Below are 18,808 nucleotides of genomic sequence, written 5' to 3' on the forward strand. Positions count from 1 at the left end.
TACAGTATCCTCGGCCTTCGCATCACCAGCCCAGCACCTGCCCTCCCCGCCGACAGCCTTCCAGTAGCTGTCGGGCCCACCCCGCGTCTCCGCGGGTGAACAGTCCTCCCCACGCCCTGCCCGGCTCCTCCTCCCGCTCCCACTCTTCCCAGCAGCGGAGCCAGAGCCCGCCTCCTGCTTCCTGCCGAGGAGAACCGAGAAGCGCCGCGTCAGACAACCCTCTTCTACAGCCCCGGGGAGGGTCCGAGCGCAGGTAGGAGCATCCCTGGCCCGGGGTCTGGGGCCCTGGGCTCGGCAGCCGGGAGCCGGTGGGAAGGGCCGAGCGCGGCCTACACTCAGGTGGGGCGAATGCCGGTGGGGTCTGTCAGCCCGGCTCCTGCCTGTAGCTCCTGGAGGTGTGTGTGTGTGTGTGTGTGTGTGTGTGTGTGTGTGTGCGCGCGCGTGGAAGGAAAAGTGAGCAGGGCAGATGAGAAAGCCAGCGGAGAAGGAGGGGGCAGGGCATGGAAGGACACGGAAGAGGAAGGAAGAGACCAAGTGAGAGAAAATGAGTCTCTCACTTCCCTGGTCTGTGTGCTCCGTAGGAGAGAGTAGCTGCCACAAACGGTGCTCTGAGCACTGTTTGTAGTCATGGAAACCCCAGTTGTGCTTAAACACAATAGAGTATCATACAGCCAACTTAAAAGTGAGGTGGGTATTAATGTGTCAATGTGGCAAGGTCTTCAAGATATACTAAGTGCAGAGCAGTGTCTAAAATATGACCCTCTTCATGTAAAGCGAAGACAAAAAAGGGTGGTGGTGGAAGAGACATATACATATATTTGTACATGCATAGAAAGCGTCTGAAACTGTTCATGTAAAACTGTTAGCAGTGGTTATCCCTGGAGAATGGAACTAGGGATGTGGGGTGGGGACTTTTCATTTGTAGTTTGCAGGTGAATCTCCCTTCACAAACTCCAGAGTGCAAAAAAATATTTAACTGTATTTTTCTGTTAACTTAATTTTTGTTCTGAGATTTAAAAAAAAATCTTGAGTTAATTCTGAGATTCCCCACTCTTTCCTCTGGTGGCTTATATAGTGCAAAGACATGAAAAAAGTGTACAGAGGCCATCATTCTTTTGTTTGTTTGTTCTCTTTTTTAATTTTACTGGGGAATATTGGGGAACAGTGTGTTTCTCCAGGGCCCATCAGCTCCAAGTTGTTGTTCTTCAATCTTAGTTGTGGAGGGCGCAGCTCAGCTCCAGGTCCAGTTGCGGTTTTTTAGTTGCAGAGGGCGCAGCCCACCATCCCTTGGTAGAATTGAACTGGCAACCTTGTGGTTGAGAGCCCACTGGCCCATGTGGGAATTGAACCGGCAGCTTTTGGAGTTAGAAGAACGGAGCTCCAACTGCCTGAGCCACCGGGCCAGCCCAGTTGAAGCTTAGATTTAGATGGAGTGGCAGTAGGTGAGGCTGGGAGATGATCAGAAGCCAGGTTATGTGTATGGTGCTGAGCATACAGAGGCAAACAAGACAAAGGAGCCCCAACCCACAAGTAGTTCTGTTTTAGTAAGGAGAAACAGTGAACAGGTCGGCAAATAAGCAAACAAGAAAATTTTTATCATGATAAACATGGTATAGCAATTGGTGGCTGGGGTATGTATTGGAGAGCTCCTTTAGATAGATCTACATACTGCATGCCATATGGATTGGAGGGGTTCAACAAAGGTGATGGCAAGCAGAATGGAGAGAATTGGATAGATTAGAGAGACACTGTCAATTGGATTTGTCCTTTACTGGGTGATAACAACTAACAATAGATTCCGTTTATTGGACAGTTACTAAGCTCCATGCACTGCTCTAAGTGCTTAATATATTTTTTCTTCATTTATTCCTATAACAACTCTGGGGGGGGAAGACATTTATTTCAGTTTTGTAGATGAGGAAACTGAGGCACAGAGAGTTTAAGTAACTAGCCCCAGGTCCCAAGTGGATTCAGGGTCCCAACGATTTGAACTCAAATCTATTTCACTTCAAATCCCTATAAGTAGAGGGGGCAAAAGAGGAGGGATGGATTTGGGGAAGATGTAGGAGTGGGAGAAAGATGAGACATTTGGGAGTTTTGTGTACCTTTGAATCATCTAAATGGAGATGTCCAACAGGCAAATGGATAAATGAGTATGAAGTTCAGACAAGATCTACGTCAAGCAATAAATTTGTGAGTTGCCAGCATAGAAATGTTATTTAGAGCTGCAGAATAGGTGAGACTATGCTGGAAGGTATGTAGAATGATTAGAAGAGAACTCTTAAGGAGCATTAATATTCAAAGAATGGCAGAGAAGGAACCATCAAGAAGGTGTGGTCAGAACTGTAAGAGGAAATCCAGGGGCGTAGCACCATGGAAGCCAAAGGAAAAGAATTTCAGTGAGAGCATGATCAACAATATCATATTCTGCTTGAGAGATGAAGTATGATAAGGGCCCAGGCATTTCTCTTTTTGTAGAAGTAAGAATTCCATTAGTGATCTAAGAGGACAGCCTTGGAGGAATAGTGGGCACAGAATCCCATTTGGTTGGTTGAAGAGTGAGTAGGAGGCAAGGAAGTTGAGGTGGTGAATGTAGACAGCTTGATCAAAATGTTTGTTTCTCTGGAGCTAAGAATCCAGAGTCTAGGTTACAAGTGAGGCTCTTGTACTAAGTTGGGATCACACCTGTGGTCCTGGGGGGCTCCTTTACCCCTTCATGAGAAGACCCTTCCTTCCTTCCTTTCTCCCTCCCTCCCTCCTCCGTCCCTCCCTCTCCCCTCCCCCCTCTTTAACTTCTCTTAAGCTTTTGCCTTATCTTTCCCTACTCTCTCCTTTAGAATACTCCCTGTATTCTCTGTGGAACACTCCCTGAATACATCCTTATAATGAACCTAATCTTGGAAAAAGAAACACTGGTTCTCTGCCTGCAGGTCACGGGCATTACCAGGAGGGCTCTGGGAAAGATATACTCCCTGTGTAAATGCGCTCCCAGTGCAGCCAAGTGCTCATCATCTGTCTTTCTCTCCTTCTAGGATATATTGGTTGGGCTCCAGCCATGGAAAAACTCCATGGACGTGTGTCTGCCCACCCGGACATTCTCTCCTTGGAGAACCGGTGCCTGGCCACACTTCCTGACCTGAAGACCATGGAGAAACCACATGGGCATGCGTCTGCTCACCTGGACATTCTCTCCTTGGAGAACCGGTGCCTGGCCACACTTCCTGACCTAAAGACCATGGAGAAACCACATGGGCATGCGTCTGCCCACCCGGACATTCTCTCCTTGGAGAACCGGTGCCTGGCCACACTTCCTGACCTGAAGACCATGGAGAAACCACATGGGCATGCGTCTGCTCACCTGGACATCCTCTCCTTGGAGAACCGGTGCCTGGCCACACTTCCTGACCTGAAGACCGTGGAGAAACTACATGGGCATGCATCTGCCCACCCGGACATTCTCTCCTTGGAGAACTGGTGCCTGGCCACACTTCCTGACCTGAAGACCATGGAGAAACCACATGGGCACGCGTCTGCCCACCTGGACATCCTCTCCTTGGAGAACCGGTGCCTGGCCACACTCCCCGTTCTAAAGAGCACTGTGTCTGCTAGTCCCTTGCTCCAGTGTCTCCAGTTACCTCACCTGGTGCAAGCCGATCTGTGCAGCCTGAACACCAGCAACTACCTGTTCTCTGAGCCGCCAACCTGGAGGGCTCAGAGCCTCTCTGAGGGACTAGGCCTTCTGACCTGCCCCAGGGCCCTGAAACCCACCTCTGCTACAGAGAAAGCTCAGGAAACAGCTTTGGTAATAGCTCCAGGCACTTGTCTTGACTCCAGTCATGTCTGTTGGATGCTCTAGTCCCTAACTTTCAGTGCCATAGCGTCTCTCTGTGCTGCTCTGTGTCTTGTACCTTCTCTCCTCAGATCCTCTTCCCGAGGTGCCCTTTACTTCAGGGCTATCTTCATCAGCACATTATTCTTATTGCATATCTAATTCAGAGGTTCTGGACAATAGAGCAAAATTAAGCCCTGTCCTTAGAAAGCCTCTGCAGGAGGAAAGCCAGCAGGCTATTGCAGTAGCAAAGTTAATCAAGTACTTTGAGATCTTACATCAGGCAGGAGACACATCTGCTGTACCCTGGCCCACTCTCCCGTATGTTCTCGTACAAACACGTCCTTATACACACATGTCCTTATACGCACATATATGAGCACATGTAGTATACAGGTCAGAGTTGTAGACAAACACACCTCGGGATTTGGACTGAAGTAAAGGTTAATCTGAGCCTTGTACTGTCTCTGCCAATTACAAGCCATACAACTTTGGGCAAGAGTCTTAAACTTATGAAGCTTTAATTTCCTCACATTTGAAAGGAGGTCAGTGAAAGTCTACCTCACAGGGTCGTTGTCAGGATTACAGCTACTGCCATCTTACATTTATTAGGGCTTTGCAATTTGCTAAGACTCATACATGCACTATCCCATTTAGTCTTCTAACGGCCCCATCAGGTGGGTGGTAGGGAATGAGGTTCAGAGGTAAGCAGCCCAAGGTTGCTGGGGGATTCACCTGGGATGTCGTCCTTTTTCTTCTGACTCCAGAGTATTTTAATAGTATCATAGGAAGTGTGTTATGGGGGGCCCCAGGCTCCTAGGCTGTGACGTCAATAAAGAGATGAAAAGCAAGGGGAAGATCATGAGGCATCTGAGCAAAGGTTGTGTCGGGAAAGATGATGTGTGTGACGGTAAGACCCCTACGTCAGACAGGATAGATGAGTACTGGGTGTGAAGGGAAAGGAATTTAGGTGCTAGAAGACAGATGTGGACTCTTCCTCCACCTGGGAGCTGCCTTCAGATCTGTCTGTATTTGAGGGGCTGTAGGCGCATGCTGTGATTAATAACTGCCACTATCCCCAGGGTCACCAGTCCTCTTCAGAAAAGAAAAAGCCAGAAGAGAAGGAATGGGCAGCGGTTCAGATGCCTTTTTATAGTCTAAGCTTGGGAGAGGAGGAGGTGGAGGAGGAGCTGGCCCTGAAGCTCACCCATGGGGACTCTGAATCTTGTCCTGAGCTCACTGACCAGGTCCTTCAGGAAAAGAAGGTAAAAGTTCCAGAGTGGGGGAGAGGTGATGGTGGTGGAGGGAAGGGTGTCGGGTGGTGGGGGAGGAGTGGTGCCCAAAGGCTGAGCCAGATCCCCTCCCAGACAGAAGGGGAAGGAAGGGGCATTACCCAGCTCTTATTTCTCACTTCCTAGTGCCCTTTTCCAACCTCTCAGTTAGACAAACATCTTCCTGAATTGGGGGTCCATTCTCTCTGTCCTTGATTTTGTAAGTTGGCCTGAGTAGATGCTGAAGTTGGTCCTTATTAGCTCTTTTCTCCTTCCTTCCCTCTCTTTCCCAATTCCTAGATGGCTCTAATGAGCTTGCTGTGCTCTACTGTGGCATCAAAGGTAAACATGAAAGATGCAGCCGACCCTACCAAGACTTCCCTCCTGGAAGTCTGTAATGAACTTGGTCCCTTGGAGCCTGAGTTTATCCTCAAGGTATTGTGGCATGAAGGAGGGGATGGGAGTGGGAAGCTGGGAGCTAGGGAATGTGCTTATGGTATGTGAGGGGATGGTGACTAGATTCATGCTGCAGGTAGAAGGAGCTTCAGTTAGGAAGGGAGTAGGGTGTCCAGGTGAGTCTGTGGCCTGGTCCCTGCTCCCTTTGAGGAGTGGGGAAGGTGGGATTTGGAAGGAGTATACCAAGGTTTGCTTGTTTAGCAAGTGCACAGCTAAGTATACAATGCTAGGCCTTGAGCGTCATACCCACAGAGAATGAAACATCATGTGGCTCTTAAAGGAGCTTATGGTATTGTTAATTCAGCAAAACACTCCCAAGTATTATGTAAATGCAAATGGTGTAGTAGGTAGTGAATGTTTCGGAAGCAAAGAAGAGGGGAAAAATGTTTTCTATGAGGCTTTGAAAGATGGCAGGTTTAATTAGCACTTTGAACCCTGGGTCTGTCTTGATAGATGTTGGTGGTAGGAAGGTCTTCCAAAGAGGAGTGGGCCTGGTTGACTTGGGAGGTGATCAGTAGACTCAGGAGAAGACATGGTGCAAAGATGGATACGGGCTAGATTATGGAGGACTTAGAATGCAAAGCCAAGAGGCTTAGACTTTATAGTTTACAGTCAATATGGAGGGCTCAGGAAAGGTTTTATGCAGGTGGGTTAGATAAGAAGTTAGTTTAGGGCGTGAAGCTCTGGGAGAAGCGGCTGAGATGCCAACGCTCCCCACCTTGTGCCCTAGGCATCTCTGTATGCCAGGCAGCAGCTGAATGTCCGGGATGTAGCCAACCAGGTCTTGGCCATTGCTGCCTTCTTGCCAGTCTGCCGTCCCCACCTGCGACGATATTTCTGTGCCATTGTTCAGCTACCTTCTGACTGGATCCAGGTAGCTGAGTTCTACCAGGTATGGCACCCACTTCTCTGGGCTTTGGCCCTCACTTGGTTCCCTCTCCTTTGCTCACTGCATCCCTGGAGGAAATTCTAAGTTTGGTTCCCCTCAGCTGTCCTCATCCTTGGTGCCCAGACAGGACGGCATCTCCCTGTACCAGGCTGGGTTGCCCAAAGGGGAGAATACGATTGAGAAGGGCTGGACCACAGTTTGAGAAAAATCGGTCTTATTCTGTACCTCGTATTTATAGTGAAGCAAATGACTAACCTGGTACCGCAGAAACTATCATTTTAGAGCTGGGGCTGGGAACTCGCCTCCTATTCTATGCTCTCATTTAACCCCATGAAGGGTCTTGTTTTGTTTTGGAGCATTCGTTTGGATTTCTCTCCTGGTGGTCTCTTCTGTCTCTCTGACAGAGCCTGGCTGAAAGAGAGGAGAACAAGCTGGTACCCCTGCCTGCCTGCCTGCGTGCTGCTATGATGGACAAATTTGCCCAGTTTGATGAGTACCAGCTGGCCAAGTACAACCCTCGGAAGCACCGGGCCAAGAGCCGCCTCCGCCGGTTTCCTCACCCTCCAGTCAGTCCCTGCCTCAACCCTGATCGTTCACAGCCCAGGTCCCTTTTCTCTGGAAAGGGTGGGACACAGGAACATGCTGATGCTGGGGTATCCCACACCAAACGTCTGGCATGTGTCTACTACCAGGAAAAAAAGGAGTCAGAAAAATACAAAGGAGCCAGATATTGCTCAGGGAGCAGAGAGGGCAGGGGTGCCTCTTTCCTGTCTGTCTTCCTTTTTGGTAGAGATGGGCCTTTGGGGCTATTGAAATGGATCTCTCAGGGACAACCTCTTTTCCCTTTTTGGAACTGCTTCTCTTGTCCCTACAGAGGACGAAGCGTCCATTTTCTGAGATACAGCGATATTTGCCAAAGTGCCTTCAACATCTTAAAGATGAACAGGAGAAGGTGAGTGCCTTGTTCTGGGGTTCTATACTTGCATGTACGATTTTTTCTCAACTGATACTTAGAAATGGAATTCCATTTGGTTTAGAAATATTACTAACAGTGAGTGTGGGAGACACATGCCAATTTCCCCTCTAGGGAATCTCAGCTGTGATTATGGAGTCAGGTTTTGAGAACACTGGGAAAGGCTCCTTTTTTTTTTCTTTTCTATTTCACTCTCCTTGGTATTATGCTTTACTGACAGATGGCGTGTCCAGCTGGATAAATGAGTTAGACATGAAATATCTACCTTCCATAGGAAGTTTTAAAAACAAATGTAACAAGTTGTTTTTGCATTAATGACAAATAAGGCATTGCAGTTGGTGGTTAAGAGCATAGAATCTGCATTCAGATCATTTGGGTTTGAATCCCACTGCCACCAGCACTTGGGGGCTATGTAACTTTGGCCAAATGATTGATTCTATCTTGCCTCAGTTTCCTCAGATATAAAATGAGGATAATACCAGTACCTACTTCATTGGGTTTTTGTGAAGCTTAAATCAGTTATTGTATTTCAAGTATTTCTAACAATCCCAGGCACTAAGTGAGCTATCACGATCATATCATTAAAATAGATTATTAGGAAAATATATATTAGCATTACGAGAAAATACATTCTAAGTTGGTCAGGTGATCTTTTCATTCTATGAATATGTCCTGAACTTAGCTCTTCTGCCATGGAAGATTCTGGAAGCCAACTTCTTTTAGTTTTTTAACTCCTCACAGCCTACATTGTTCTGATGCCTCCATTGACTTGTTCCAAGTCTCAGAGATCTAAATAAGAGCTGCTTTCCTCTTTCCTTTCCTCTAAGAACAGATGTTCTCTGTTCATTCTACCCCTATCTTGTTTTTCACAAGCCAATAATCCCATTTTACCATGGATAGTTTAATTTTGTGTAAATGAAACACAGTGACCCCAAAACTGCTATTTTATGCTCACCACAGGAACTCTTGTTGCTAGAGATTTTCACCCCTGATGCCCACTCTTTGCCCAGATCCACTTTGGAGAAAGAAATGACCTCATAGGTGTAGGGTGATCTTAGGTTCGGCCTTCTGAAGAAGTGACCATGGTTGTAGATTAAATGACCCCTGTGGGATTTGGGGATATTTCCACAGTTCGAGAAGACCTATAATGTGGTGCCAGAGAAAAAGAACCAGCCAAGGTTCACCCTGAAGAAGTTGGTACAGAGACTGCATATCCAGGAGCCTGCCCAGCACGTCCAGGCCCTGCTGGGCTACAAGTGAGAAGATACACCCTGAATGTACATTCCATCTGAGCAACCCCATGACTTTTTAACATCCATGGCCCCAATCCCGGTAGTTCTGACCCCAGCAACGTTAGTTTGGAGAGCCATGGCTTGTAAACATTGACTGAATGACTTCGACTGACTCACCTATTCTTTTCTGAGTTATTTGCACCTGGGTTTGAAATGATAAACTTTTCCTCCTCTGTTCCAGATACCCCTCCAACCTACAGGCCTTTTCTCGAAGTCGCCTCCCTGGGCCATGGGACTCTAGTAGAGCTGGGAAGCGGATGAAGCTGTCTCGGCCAGACACCTGGGAGCGGGAGCTGAGCTTGCGGGGGAACAAAGCTTCCGTCTGGGAGGAACTCATTGGTAGAGTAACCTTGACTATCTCACTCCCTTCCGCATTTACGCCTCTCCATTTTGGGCCCTTAGTAGAAGATTTCTATGGCATGATGCTCTTATTCTCTTGCTTGGTAGTTGCATCACTGAAAATGATTTGACTCACAAAGTCTGCTGTTGTCCACCTAAGTGGACAGTGGTTCCTGCTTTGAGTAGCATTGGCATTATAGATAGGTTATTATTCCAGATATGGTTAGGTGATACACAAGCCTTTATCAACACACAACAAAAGTGGCACCTTCCTTCTCTCTAATTATAATTGTATCAATATCTGTGTAACTCATCCAAACAAGGTAGAACTGACTGACATATGGCATAATAGAATCTCCACAAATTCTGTATTTGAGACATGGACATTTTAGGTAATTTGTTTACATTCATTTAAAAAAGTTCAAATCGGGGAGTATCAACTTACTTTCAATCTCCTCTTTCTCTGTCTCTGTTTTTTGTTGTTGTTATTGTTAGTTTATTTTTATCTATAGAAGCCTCTTTCTATTCCATTTTGTTTTCTTTTACTTCCTCTTTCATCGTTGAAAATTTAAAGTCAACTTTCTGTTGAGAAACATCTAACTTTTGACTGCTTGAGTTTTGTAGACTTCATATTTTGAAGCTTCAGAAGCCCAAGTTGGCTTTTGCCTTATTTCTTTGTGAAATGCTGTTTATAGATTGTAGTCAGGGCAGCCTGAATTGCTCAGCTGCTTAGCACTCCTCTCACTTTGTGGTTGTCACTGGTGGTGTACACATCAGAATCACATGGGGATTAAAATACACACATGTGCACACAGATTCCCGACAATATCTCTCTTCCCCAATATTGATTCAACTTTGGGTGGAGTAGAATAAAGAAACTTCCACTTCCTCCTTCTGCCCCTGAAAATTAAAACTGTGATATTTTTCTTGGCTGAGACTAATGCCCATAGTCTAATACACTGGTTTCCAGAGTTTTTTTTGTCATATATTGCAAAAAAATTTTTGGAATATATGTATATGTATTTTTTTAATTTTGTACATGTACAAATAAATAATGTACTTTAAAAAATACATAAAAGACAATTACATATAGACATGAAAGTAAATATAAATAAATAACAGAAAATATTAAAATATATAAATATAAGAAATATACGATAAAATGTAATTAGATATGCAGACCCCTCTTTGGAGAGCACAGGCTCCTTAACTAAAAATTTTTTGTAATGAAACAGTGAACTTCTCAATTTATAGGACGAATACTCAGGTTATTTTCTAGATCATAAATATGATATTGGACTTAAGTTCTTATCAAAATGATCTAAAAAAACCTTTCATACATAGCAAAAGTTGAGAGATGACTTTACAAAGGATACAATAGTTCATCAGTTGTTATACGTCATTCATACTGTGTATACAAGCTAATTTTTCTTCTCTCCTGATGAAAGCTGCTGATAATGCGTGTGATGCTTGGTATATGGATATAGGGGCCGACAGGCCTGGTCTCTAAAGTGGTCTTAATGTACCTCTGGTACTTAGGAAAACTATCACACCTCCTACTTATGCTTACATTTATCTAAAAGATAGGAGGAAATTTTCGAATATTTATTATATGGATTGAACCCCCTCGTCTCTTAGCTCAGATGGTATATGGTTATGTGTCACACATGACAGTTGAGGTTTACTGAGGAAAAGGAGTTCCACAATATGAGCGCATTGATGGTGCTCCCTCACTTTTTTTGGTCTTTACATCATGTAACATTGCAACTTATCTTTGAATCATGAATGGATTTAGAATTATTATTCAGTATTAAACAAACTAACCCTCTAAAATTGACATAAGCCTTAAAAAGATTATGATTAAGAAACTATGTAGAAGATAATACTAATATCACAGGGACAAGTGAAGAATAAGAAAGTGACAGGTGAAATTGTGCTTCGTTGCAAGTCTTTTTCACCTATTCTTAAGTGAAAAATGACTAATCAGATCTTACAAGAAGTTTGCCAGAAAACTTAAAAAGCATCAAGAAGACTATTTGAAATATGGATTTACACTCACTATTATTAATGGTGAACCTTAAGTGTATATTGTGCCTTGAAATATTAACTAATGATTGTACTACATGTAAACAATTTATAAATAAACAGACGTGCACTAGGAAATTTCTCTTTTAGCCATCTGAAAATTTTGGAAATCATCACTCCAGATTAGAGAGTACATTTTGCCAAATTGAGCCCAATCTCAGGGCTGGAGCCAACAGACAAAGTGATAACATAAGTTGTTTATTGAAACAGCCACCCAATAAACAGTGTTGTATAAATTTTTCTCCAGACTTCAGGCCAACCTTTTTTCTTTCTTTCTAGAACTTTAAACATTTTGAGTGAGATAGGGCATATCTTACCTCACTCCCTCCATCCTGAATTTTCTACATGACCTCTGAACTCCTTGCTCTGGTTTCTGACCTCTCTCACTCATCCTTTATTGGCTTTTCTCATCCTGTGCCCGACCTTCTGCAGACAATGGGAAGCTCCCATTCATGGCCATGCTTCGGAATCTGTGCAACCTGCTGCGGGTTGGAATCAGTGCCCACCATCATGAGCTCGTACTGCAGAGACTCCAACATGTGGTATGTGTGAGGGGCAGGGAGCTTCATGGCCCAGCCACTGGAGGTGGGTGTGGAGATGCTGCTGCAGTTTTGGAAGCCAGGCTTTTTCTAGTGGCTGGGGAAAGTCGTGGCCACTAAGCTATTTCCATGTGGCCTATAAATAGGTATGGAGATACAGATACGTTGAGGAAGATAGTTCTGGGGAATTCATCAACACTTAGAGAAATTAGAGTATAAGAATTTTTCTTTTTCTTATCTGAGATCAGTGATTTACCAGGAAGAGGCGCTTCTGTGATTTAACTGACTTCAGAGGGAGTCTGACAGAAGAGAAGCAGCTCTCCTGTTACTTCCTCGCTTCTTTATCTTCTCATATTCTCATATGACGACTTTCTCTTTTTTAATCTCTCCTTCCCTTTCTTTGTATTTCTTCTCTAATATCCGTCTTGTCTTTCCTCACCCCCCCACAAACCTAGAATGGTTATCTTGTACTCCTGGTCACTGAGGCCCCTAATGCCTCACACACTCATGACCCCTCCCTTGCTTTCCAGAAATCTGTGATCCATAGTCGGCAATTTCCATTCAGGTTCCTTAATGCCCATGATTCCATCAATGACCTTGAGGCTCAACTTAAAAATAAAGGTATTATCTCTCTCCTTCCAACTCTCGTTTGTCTCTCATGTTGGAGGATAGATGAGGCAGCATGACTGTTAACTTTTAGCCTCTTGCCTTCCAGTCTCACGGTGTGGAATGGGTAGGGGTCAGATGCTTGCTAGCCACAAGGGTTGGGGTGCAGGACAGGTATTGATGGGGAAAAAAGATGAGGGACTAGAAGCTGCTTGACTCAGATACTTACCTGTCACCACACAGCATTGCCATTTCCTTGCAACACACAACTGATGAGGCGGATAATGATTAGAAACTCAAGAAGTGGTAAGAGGCTTGCCAAATGGCAGAGGAAGGTCTGCAACTTAAGTCGTCGGGAACTTCGGGCAGCAATGATGATGCCTGTGATGTATGAGCAACTCAAGCGAGAAAAGCTGAAAATACACAGGACCAGGTGTGTGTGTGTGTGTGTGCGTGTTCACGTGCTACCTGGGAGCAAAGAGTGGGCATCAAGAGGTACCCTGACAGGGTTTGGGAGCCGTCTGGGAACCCCAACTTTTATTCTGTAAAGACATGTTTGTCAGTCATCCCAATGGCTCAGACTGGTCTGGTTGCAATCGTCTCTTTCACAGCAAACCTTGTCTTTAACATTGTCTTACAGGGACAGCATGAAACAAAATCTGTGTTTGGGTCTCTGCTCTATTCTCTGTGATTGTTTTAATGGTTTCTGTGGATTCCGGGAGTTTGTGTAGCATCTCCCTTTCTCTTTGTGCATGCTAGTGTTTTCTCTGCTTCTGCTCTGGTTCATGGTTTTCTTTCTTTTTCTTCTCTGTGATGATCTGTTTGTTTTTGTTTTTCTCTCTCTGTATTTTCTGCCCTATTTACTTTCCTTTTTCTTTTGACTCATGTAGTTATCAAGCAGGTTCAAACACAGACACAACCTGTTCTGTAAGCTTAATGAGGGCCCAGCACCCTGTCCTTTCAGATGCTCCAACAGTATCTTCATTCATTTTCATTCAAGGCAAAGGCAGGGCTCATCTGACTTTCTGGTAGACCTCAGTGGCCAGGAATGTCCTGAATCAGTGATCAGTGGCTGAACACAGGGCAATTAAGAATCAAGCCTAAGCTATAGTCCAAACAGTATGCCTTTGCTGGCCAGTAAGGTAGCTAGCCACCAGCCACATGTGGCTGCCTAGCACTTGAAATGTGGCTAGTCATAACTGAGATATGCTGGATTTAAGGACAACAGGAAAAAGCATCTCATTCATAATTTAAAATATATCATTCATAATTTTGTATTAATTGAATGTTGAAATGAAAATATTTTTATATATTAGATTAAATGTAATATTAAATTAATTTCCTGTTTCTTTTTACTTTTATATATTTTTTAATTTTTTTTAACTTTTATTTATTTAAGTGTGTTTTTCCAGGACTCATCAGCTCCAAGTCAAGTAGTTGTTTCAATCTAGTTGTGGAGGGCATAGCTCAGTGGCCCATGTGGGGATTGAACCGGCAACCTCGTTGTTAAGAGCACCGCGCTCTAACCAACTGAGCTAATTGGCCACCCTCTTTTTACTTCTAATGTGGCTACCAGAATATTTTAAATTACATGTGTAATTTTAATTTAATTTCATTAATTGTATTTTAATTCTGTTGGGTAGCACTGATTGAAATTTCTGAATTCTGTAGATTAAAAATTATGAAAAATAGTATAACGGACTCCCATGAGACTGTTAGCCATATTCAGTGATTATCTACATTTTACCACACTTCCTTTTCGATCCCTTTCTTCTTTTTCGTTTTTTTGAAGATGTTTTTAAAAGCAAATGTCAAATAACATGACACATTTTATTTTACTTCTCAGATGTCTCTTGAAACAGACATTTTCTTATATAATCAGAATGTCAATATACTTAACAAAACCTGAAAAAAATTCCTTGGTGTTATCATTCATTATCTAGTTCATATTAAAAATTTTCATCTGTCTCAAAAATACTATTTCACAGTTTTATTCAAATCAGGATCGAAACTAGGCATCCACATTACATTTGGGTATTAAGTCTCTTAAATCTCTTTTAATCTTTTAATTGTTTTCATGCCACTGACTTGCTGTGGAAACTAGGTTCAAGAGCCCCACAGAATGTCCCGTATTCTAGATTTGTCTACTTCCCTGTGGTGTTATCTAACTTATTTCTCTATTGCATGAGCCCTAGGCATTAAATCCAAAGGCTTAAATAATTGAGATTTAACTTTTTTTTCTAAGAATATTTCATAGGCAATCCTTTGTCCACTAGGAGTGAGACCATCAGACTTTTTTGCTTCCTGATAAGAGACAGGATCAGAAGGCCCAACAAGTCTGGTAGTCTCAATCCTACTGATGATAAGATTGATTAGTGATCTTTGGGGATGACAGCTTGATCTCTCCACTGTACAGTTAATGGTTCATCCATTGATGATCTTTGCCTGAACCAATTGTTTCATGAGCAATTATAGAATGGGGATTTTCTGTCATACCCCATATTTATTAGCTGGAATTCTAAAAAAGAACCTCTCTCCTCAACTAAAGCTATTTAGTTACCCTGTAATAGAGATTGTACTGGAAAGGTGGGATGAATGCTCAGTTCTTTTCTCGTTAATTGCCAGTTTTCAGAGTAAGGAAGTAGTACTTTTTCTTTAAAATACAATTTAAATATGTATAGCAGTTAAATTTTACCTCATGAAGCAAATGTGGATTGATGTGTTAAGCATGGCAAGTGATGTCAGAGAGTGGGTCTACAGATGACTTCTCTCCTGCTGTGAGAATGGATTGGGAGGCTCCTGTAGAATTCAGGCCAAGGGAAGCTCCGGCCCGGTCTTCTCTACTGGCCTTGGAGGCAGGGTGTGGGAGGGGGTGAAGACTCACTACTTGAGTGGCAAGTTCTCATCTTTCTATCTGCCTTAAAGGGGCAAACAGGGAAGCCCCTGAGCCCTTTTGTCTGTGTCTTTCCTGCCTGCAGACAGTGGAAATACGACAGTGAGATGCTGGCTCGGTATCGACAGGCGCTGGAGATAGCCGTGAACCTCTCTGTGAAGCACAGCCTGCCCCCACTGCCAGGCCGCACCCTCTTGGTCTATCTGACAGATGCAAATGCAGACCAGCTGTGTCCCAAGAGCAACCCACAAGGGGTAAAAAGTACAAAGTGGGAGGTTGGTAGGATGCTGGGGATCCTGAGAGGTATCCTCTTTGTAGATTGGTTCTCACAAGCAAGCATGTGCAAGCAAGCTAGCAGCTGAAGTAAATGACATGATTTGCTTCCCAGCATCAGACCTTGGTCCCTAGGGACATTTCCTAGACTGTGGTCTCAAGTCTGTTCATGGATTATAATACTAGCATTTCACATTTGACTGGTACTAAGTCTTCTTTACATTTCCATCACCAAAATAATTCAATTTTATCTCCCTACATCTCAGTGCTGAATTTGGGCAGGGATTCAGGCCACTCTCCACCTCCCTCTCCTACAGCTTCTTCCTAAGGGCTGCTGAAGCTGTCCCATCCTAACTGGGGATTTTGTCCCTTTTCCCCAACCCGTGCTTGTCCAATCAGCCTCCGCTGAACTATGTGCTGCTGTTGATTGGAATGATGATTGCGCGGGCAGAGCATGTGGATCTCTTGCTCTGTGGCAGAGACGCTCTGAAGACTGCCGTGATTAAGGCAGAAGCAGGTATCCTGAAGACTGCCATCGATCTCCAGGCTCAAGTCCAGGTCAGTCACCCACCCCCACCATGCAAAAATAGTGAAGGGACACAGACCTGGGAACAGCCTGCAGAATCAGCAAAGGCTTGGATAGACACAGTTTTGAAGATTTTTCCAAGCAGACTATAGTGTTTGTTAACTTACTGATTATCTCCCAGGCAACCACATAACATGAGCCTCTTTCCTTTAGGAGTTGGATGAAAAGTACGAAGACCCCCTATATACTTTTGGGAAGTACTTGCTGTCTCTGGCTGTCCAACGAGTTCCTGTGAGTACTTCCCAGTCCCTGAGAAACCCTCCCCTCCCCCACGTTTTCCTCCACAACTGATGTATCTCATTTTTCAAAGCTAACCTTTCAAACTATGTACAGTACCCAGATCAGCTCCCTGCTGACTGCACCCTCCTGCCCAGTGCTGTGCTAGTGAATGTTCAACAACCAGCAATCTGAGAAAATAAGTCTCAGTTAAAAGCATTTGGTAGTTTCCATGGTGTAAACGCACCTTCCATGTCTGATTTCAAGCCGATTTTCATGATGTCAGTGAACGCAGAGTTGGGAAGAGATGCACCATATCACATCATTGTATAGTCTTTCCACAATACAGATCAAGTAGGTGTAAAATAAGGACTAGATAATGGTAAAATGTTGTAAAATAATTAGGAAGTGAGGAGTTTTGAGTATTTATTATCTTTGTGTTTAATATAATTTATTTAATTGTAAGTTTATACAATTTAACATTTAATAGTGGCCATGTTTAACAACTGGCTCACGAAATTCCTAAAAATTTGACAGTCAGCTCTTGGGAGCCTGAATGAGTCAACTACAGCACACCACTGCCTCTACCCCAAACTGCACTTTGATGCTCCTCCATCTAAGTCATGTGCAATAGCTGCCTCGTCCTAAATGCCCTCGGGAGAGGCAGTTTCCATCTCGCTCAGAATTGTCCTAATTCCCCAACCCTCAGAGATCTTTTCTCTTGATGTCCTGAGCTCTTTAGCATCTCTTCTCTCCCTCTGTTCCCTGGTCTCGGCCCCTCCCCTTTTATCTTACAGGTGGACAGGGTCATCCTCTTTGGCAAGACTATGAATAACCTACTGATAAATGAGGCTAAACAGCTTTTCTGGCAGCATGTGAATTCCAAGTGCCTCTTTGTTGGTGTTCTTCTGAGAAGGACAGGTTGCATGTAAGGGTGCTCAGACTCCTTGCCCAGTGCCAGAAGAGAGTAATCCATAGTTTCTATCCATCCAAAAACTTGGGACCCTCCCACTCACCAGGCACCTCCCCGTGTCTGCCTCATACTTCTGTTGCACTTCAGGTGCTAGAAACTTCTGTGATGTCTTTAGCCTAGCTCATACCCCTTTGTGAGAGTCCATCCCAGCCCTAGCCTAGTACATAACTCTATTAAAAGTACAAAGGTGGGGTGTCCCTCCTAGGGTATTAGGGGGGCAGTAACTCTGTGTTCCTAGCACTGTTTCTAATGGGCAGTGGTTTCTTCTTCCTTTGCCAGATTACAAGATTTGAATCCCAATGACGTGACACTTTCAGGTTGTACTGACGGGATACTGAAGTGAGTACAAGATGGTTACTGAAGGGGTTGGGAGCTTTGTTAGAGCATCTTTCAGGCATTATCTGTGGTCTCTACTCCATTTACTTCTTTTTTAATGCAAGATAGTATTCCTGTTTTACAGCTGTCTAGACATAACAGCAACACAGTGTTATAGAGACTGAGGCACTTTCTATCTTATCGCTCCACCATTTTCAAATACTCTACTTCAGTCTCATGGTTCAATATGGCTGCTCTAGCTCCAGCAATTATTTTTGTATTACATCTAGTAGGAAAGAAGAAAAGGGGACATTAGAAATTGCACTGTTTACTTTTAAGTGAACAACTCAAGAGTTGGTCATATCACTTCTATTCGCTCCATTCTCGATCCAGAGGAAATGCCATGCTAAATTTGTTTATTTATAGTCAGATTTACAGAAATCGTTTTCCTTTGTATTTTCCCCCATGCTTAGCCTTCTCATTTACATGTTTTCTCCTCTGCCTTTTTCTTTGGATGCCCCAACTCCTATTCGGAAGCCTCATATACATTCCTCCTTCTCCAGGGAGCTTTCATGGCTGGTACAGAGCTGATCGGACCCAGACTGGGATGGCCTTAATCCTCACACCTTTGTCCACCCCAACTGCCCCTGGCCCAACAGAAAGCATATGATAACCATGCACAGCAGGGGTTGGCTAGAACTGGGTTCTTTTTCTTCATACCTGTGGTTCTGCATCCTTGTTTATTTTTGTTACATTCACTGCTTATGGTCATCTTCTTAAGGAGCTCTAGTTAACTGAGTGACCTAACCTAGCCATATCTTTGCCCCTGTCCCTGTGGAAGACCTTCCTGATTCTGATTCTGGTATTCTGCTCTTATTTATTTTGTTACTTTTATGTCAGGTTCATTGCAGAGCGTGGGGCCTCCCGTCTTCTAGAACATGTGGGCCAAATGGACAAAATATTCAAGATTCCACCGCCACCTGGAAAGACAGGGGCCCTGTCTCTCCGGCCCCTGGAAGAGAATACTCCAAGTCCTTTGGCTCCGATTTCCCAGCCTGGGTCAGTCTATGTTTCTATGCCTTGGTGAATTGGGAGGGGCTGCCGTCAAAACCTAGAGAAACTCAGGTGACTGAAATTCTAGTTGTTGAGATACTGCTTGCTCTCTTTACTGAGGCATGCTTCCACTTTCCCAGGCAGGGGTTTCTCTAACACAGGAAATTGTCAGATTGTAAGCATGCCCCTTTCTCTACTGGGGAAACGGGACTCAGAATGT

At 44.2% G+C, this 18,808-nt stretch overlaps 1 protein-coding gene across 3 annotated transcripts in view; it reads left to right on the forward strand.

Annotated features, from left to right (window-relative positions):
- The first annotated feature begins 161 nt into the window (after positions 1 to 161).
- Positions 162 to 18,808, forward strand: part of TEP1 (telomerase associated protein 1) — a 36,469-nt gene continuing 17,822 nt past the window's right edge. For all 3 annotated transcript variants that reach the window (XR_013993459.1, XM_081050149.1, XM_081050150.1), the window contains exons 1-18: positions 162 to 253; positions 3,033 to 3,802; positions 4,912 to 5,094; positions 5,401 to 5,535; positions 6,287 to 6,448; positions 6,850 to 7,011; positions 7,320 to 7,397; positions 8,550 to 8,674; positions 8,892 to 9,049; positions 11,567 to 11,676; positions 12,204 to 12,294; positions 12,523 to 12,712; positions 15,258 to 15,426; positions 15,845 to 16,003; positions 16,185 to 16,262; positions 17,045 to 17,175; positions 17,500 to 17,559; positions 18,436 to 18,594. Coding sequence is in view for 2 of the 3 variants with exons in the window: in XM_081050149.1 (XP_080906275.1) it covers positions 3,056 to 3,802; positions 4,912 to 5,094; positions 5,401 to 5,535; positions 6,287 to 6,448; positions 6,850 to 7,011; positions 7,320 to 7,397; positions 8,550 to 8,674; positions 8,892 to 9,049; positions 11,567 to 11,676; positions 12,204 to 12,294; positions 12,523 to 12,712; positions 15,258 to 15,426; positions 15,845 to 16,003; positions 16,185 to 16,262; positions 17,045 to 17,175; positions 17,500 to 17,559; positions 18,436 to 18,594 (2,897 nt within the window). In the remaining variant the exon portion in view is untranslated. The remainder of the gene's footprint in view (positions 254 to 3,032; positions 3,803 to 4,911; positions 5,095 to 5,400; positions 5,536 to 6,286; positions 6,449 to 6,849; positions 7,012 to 7,319; positions 7,398 to 8,549; positions 8,675 to 8,891; positions 9,050 to 11,566; positions 11,677 to 12,203; positions 12,295 to 12,522; positions 12,713 to 15,257; positions 15,427 to 15,844; positions 16,004 to 16,184; positions 16,263 to 17,044; positions 17,176 to 17,499; positions 17,560 to 18,435; positions 18,595 to 18,808) is intronic.

This window comes from Rhinolophus hipposideros (genome assembly GCF_964194185.1).
Source record: "Rhinolophus hipposideros genome assembly, chromosome: 5".
Taxonomy (NCBI): Eukaryota; Metazoa; Chordata; class Mammalia; order Chiroptera; family Rhinolophidae; genus Rhinolophus; species Rhinolophus hipposideros.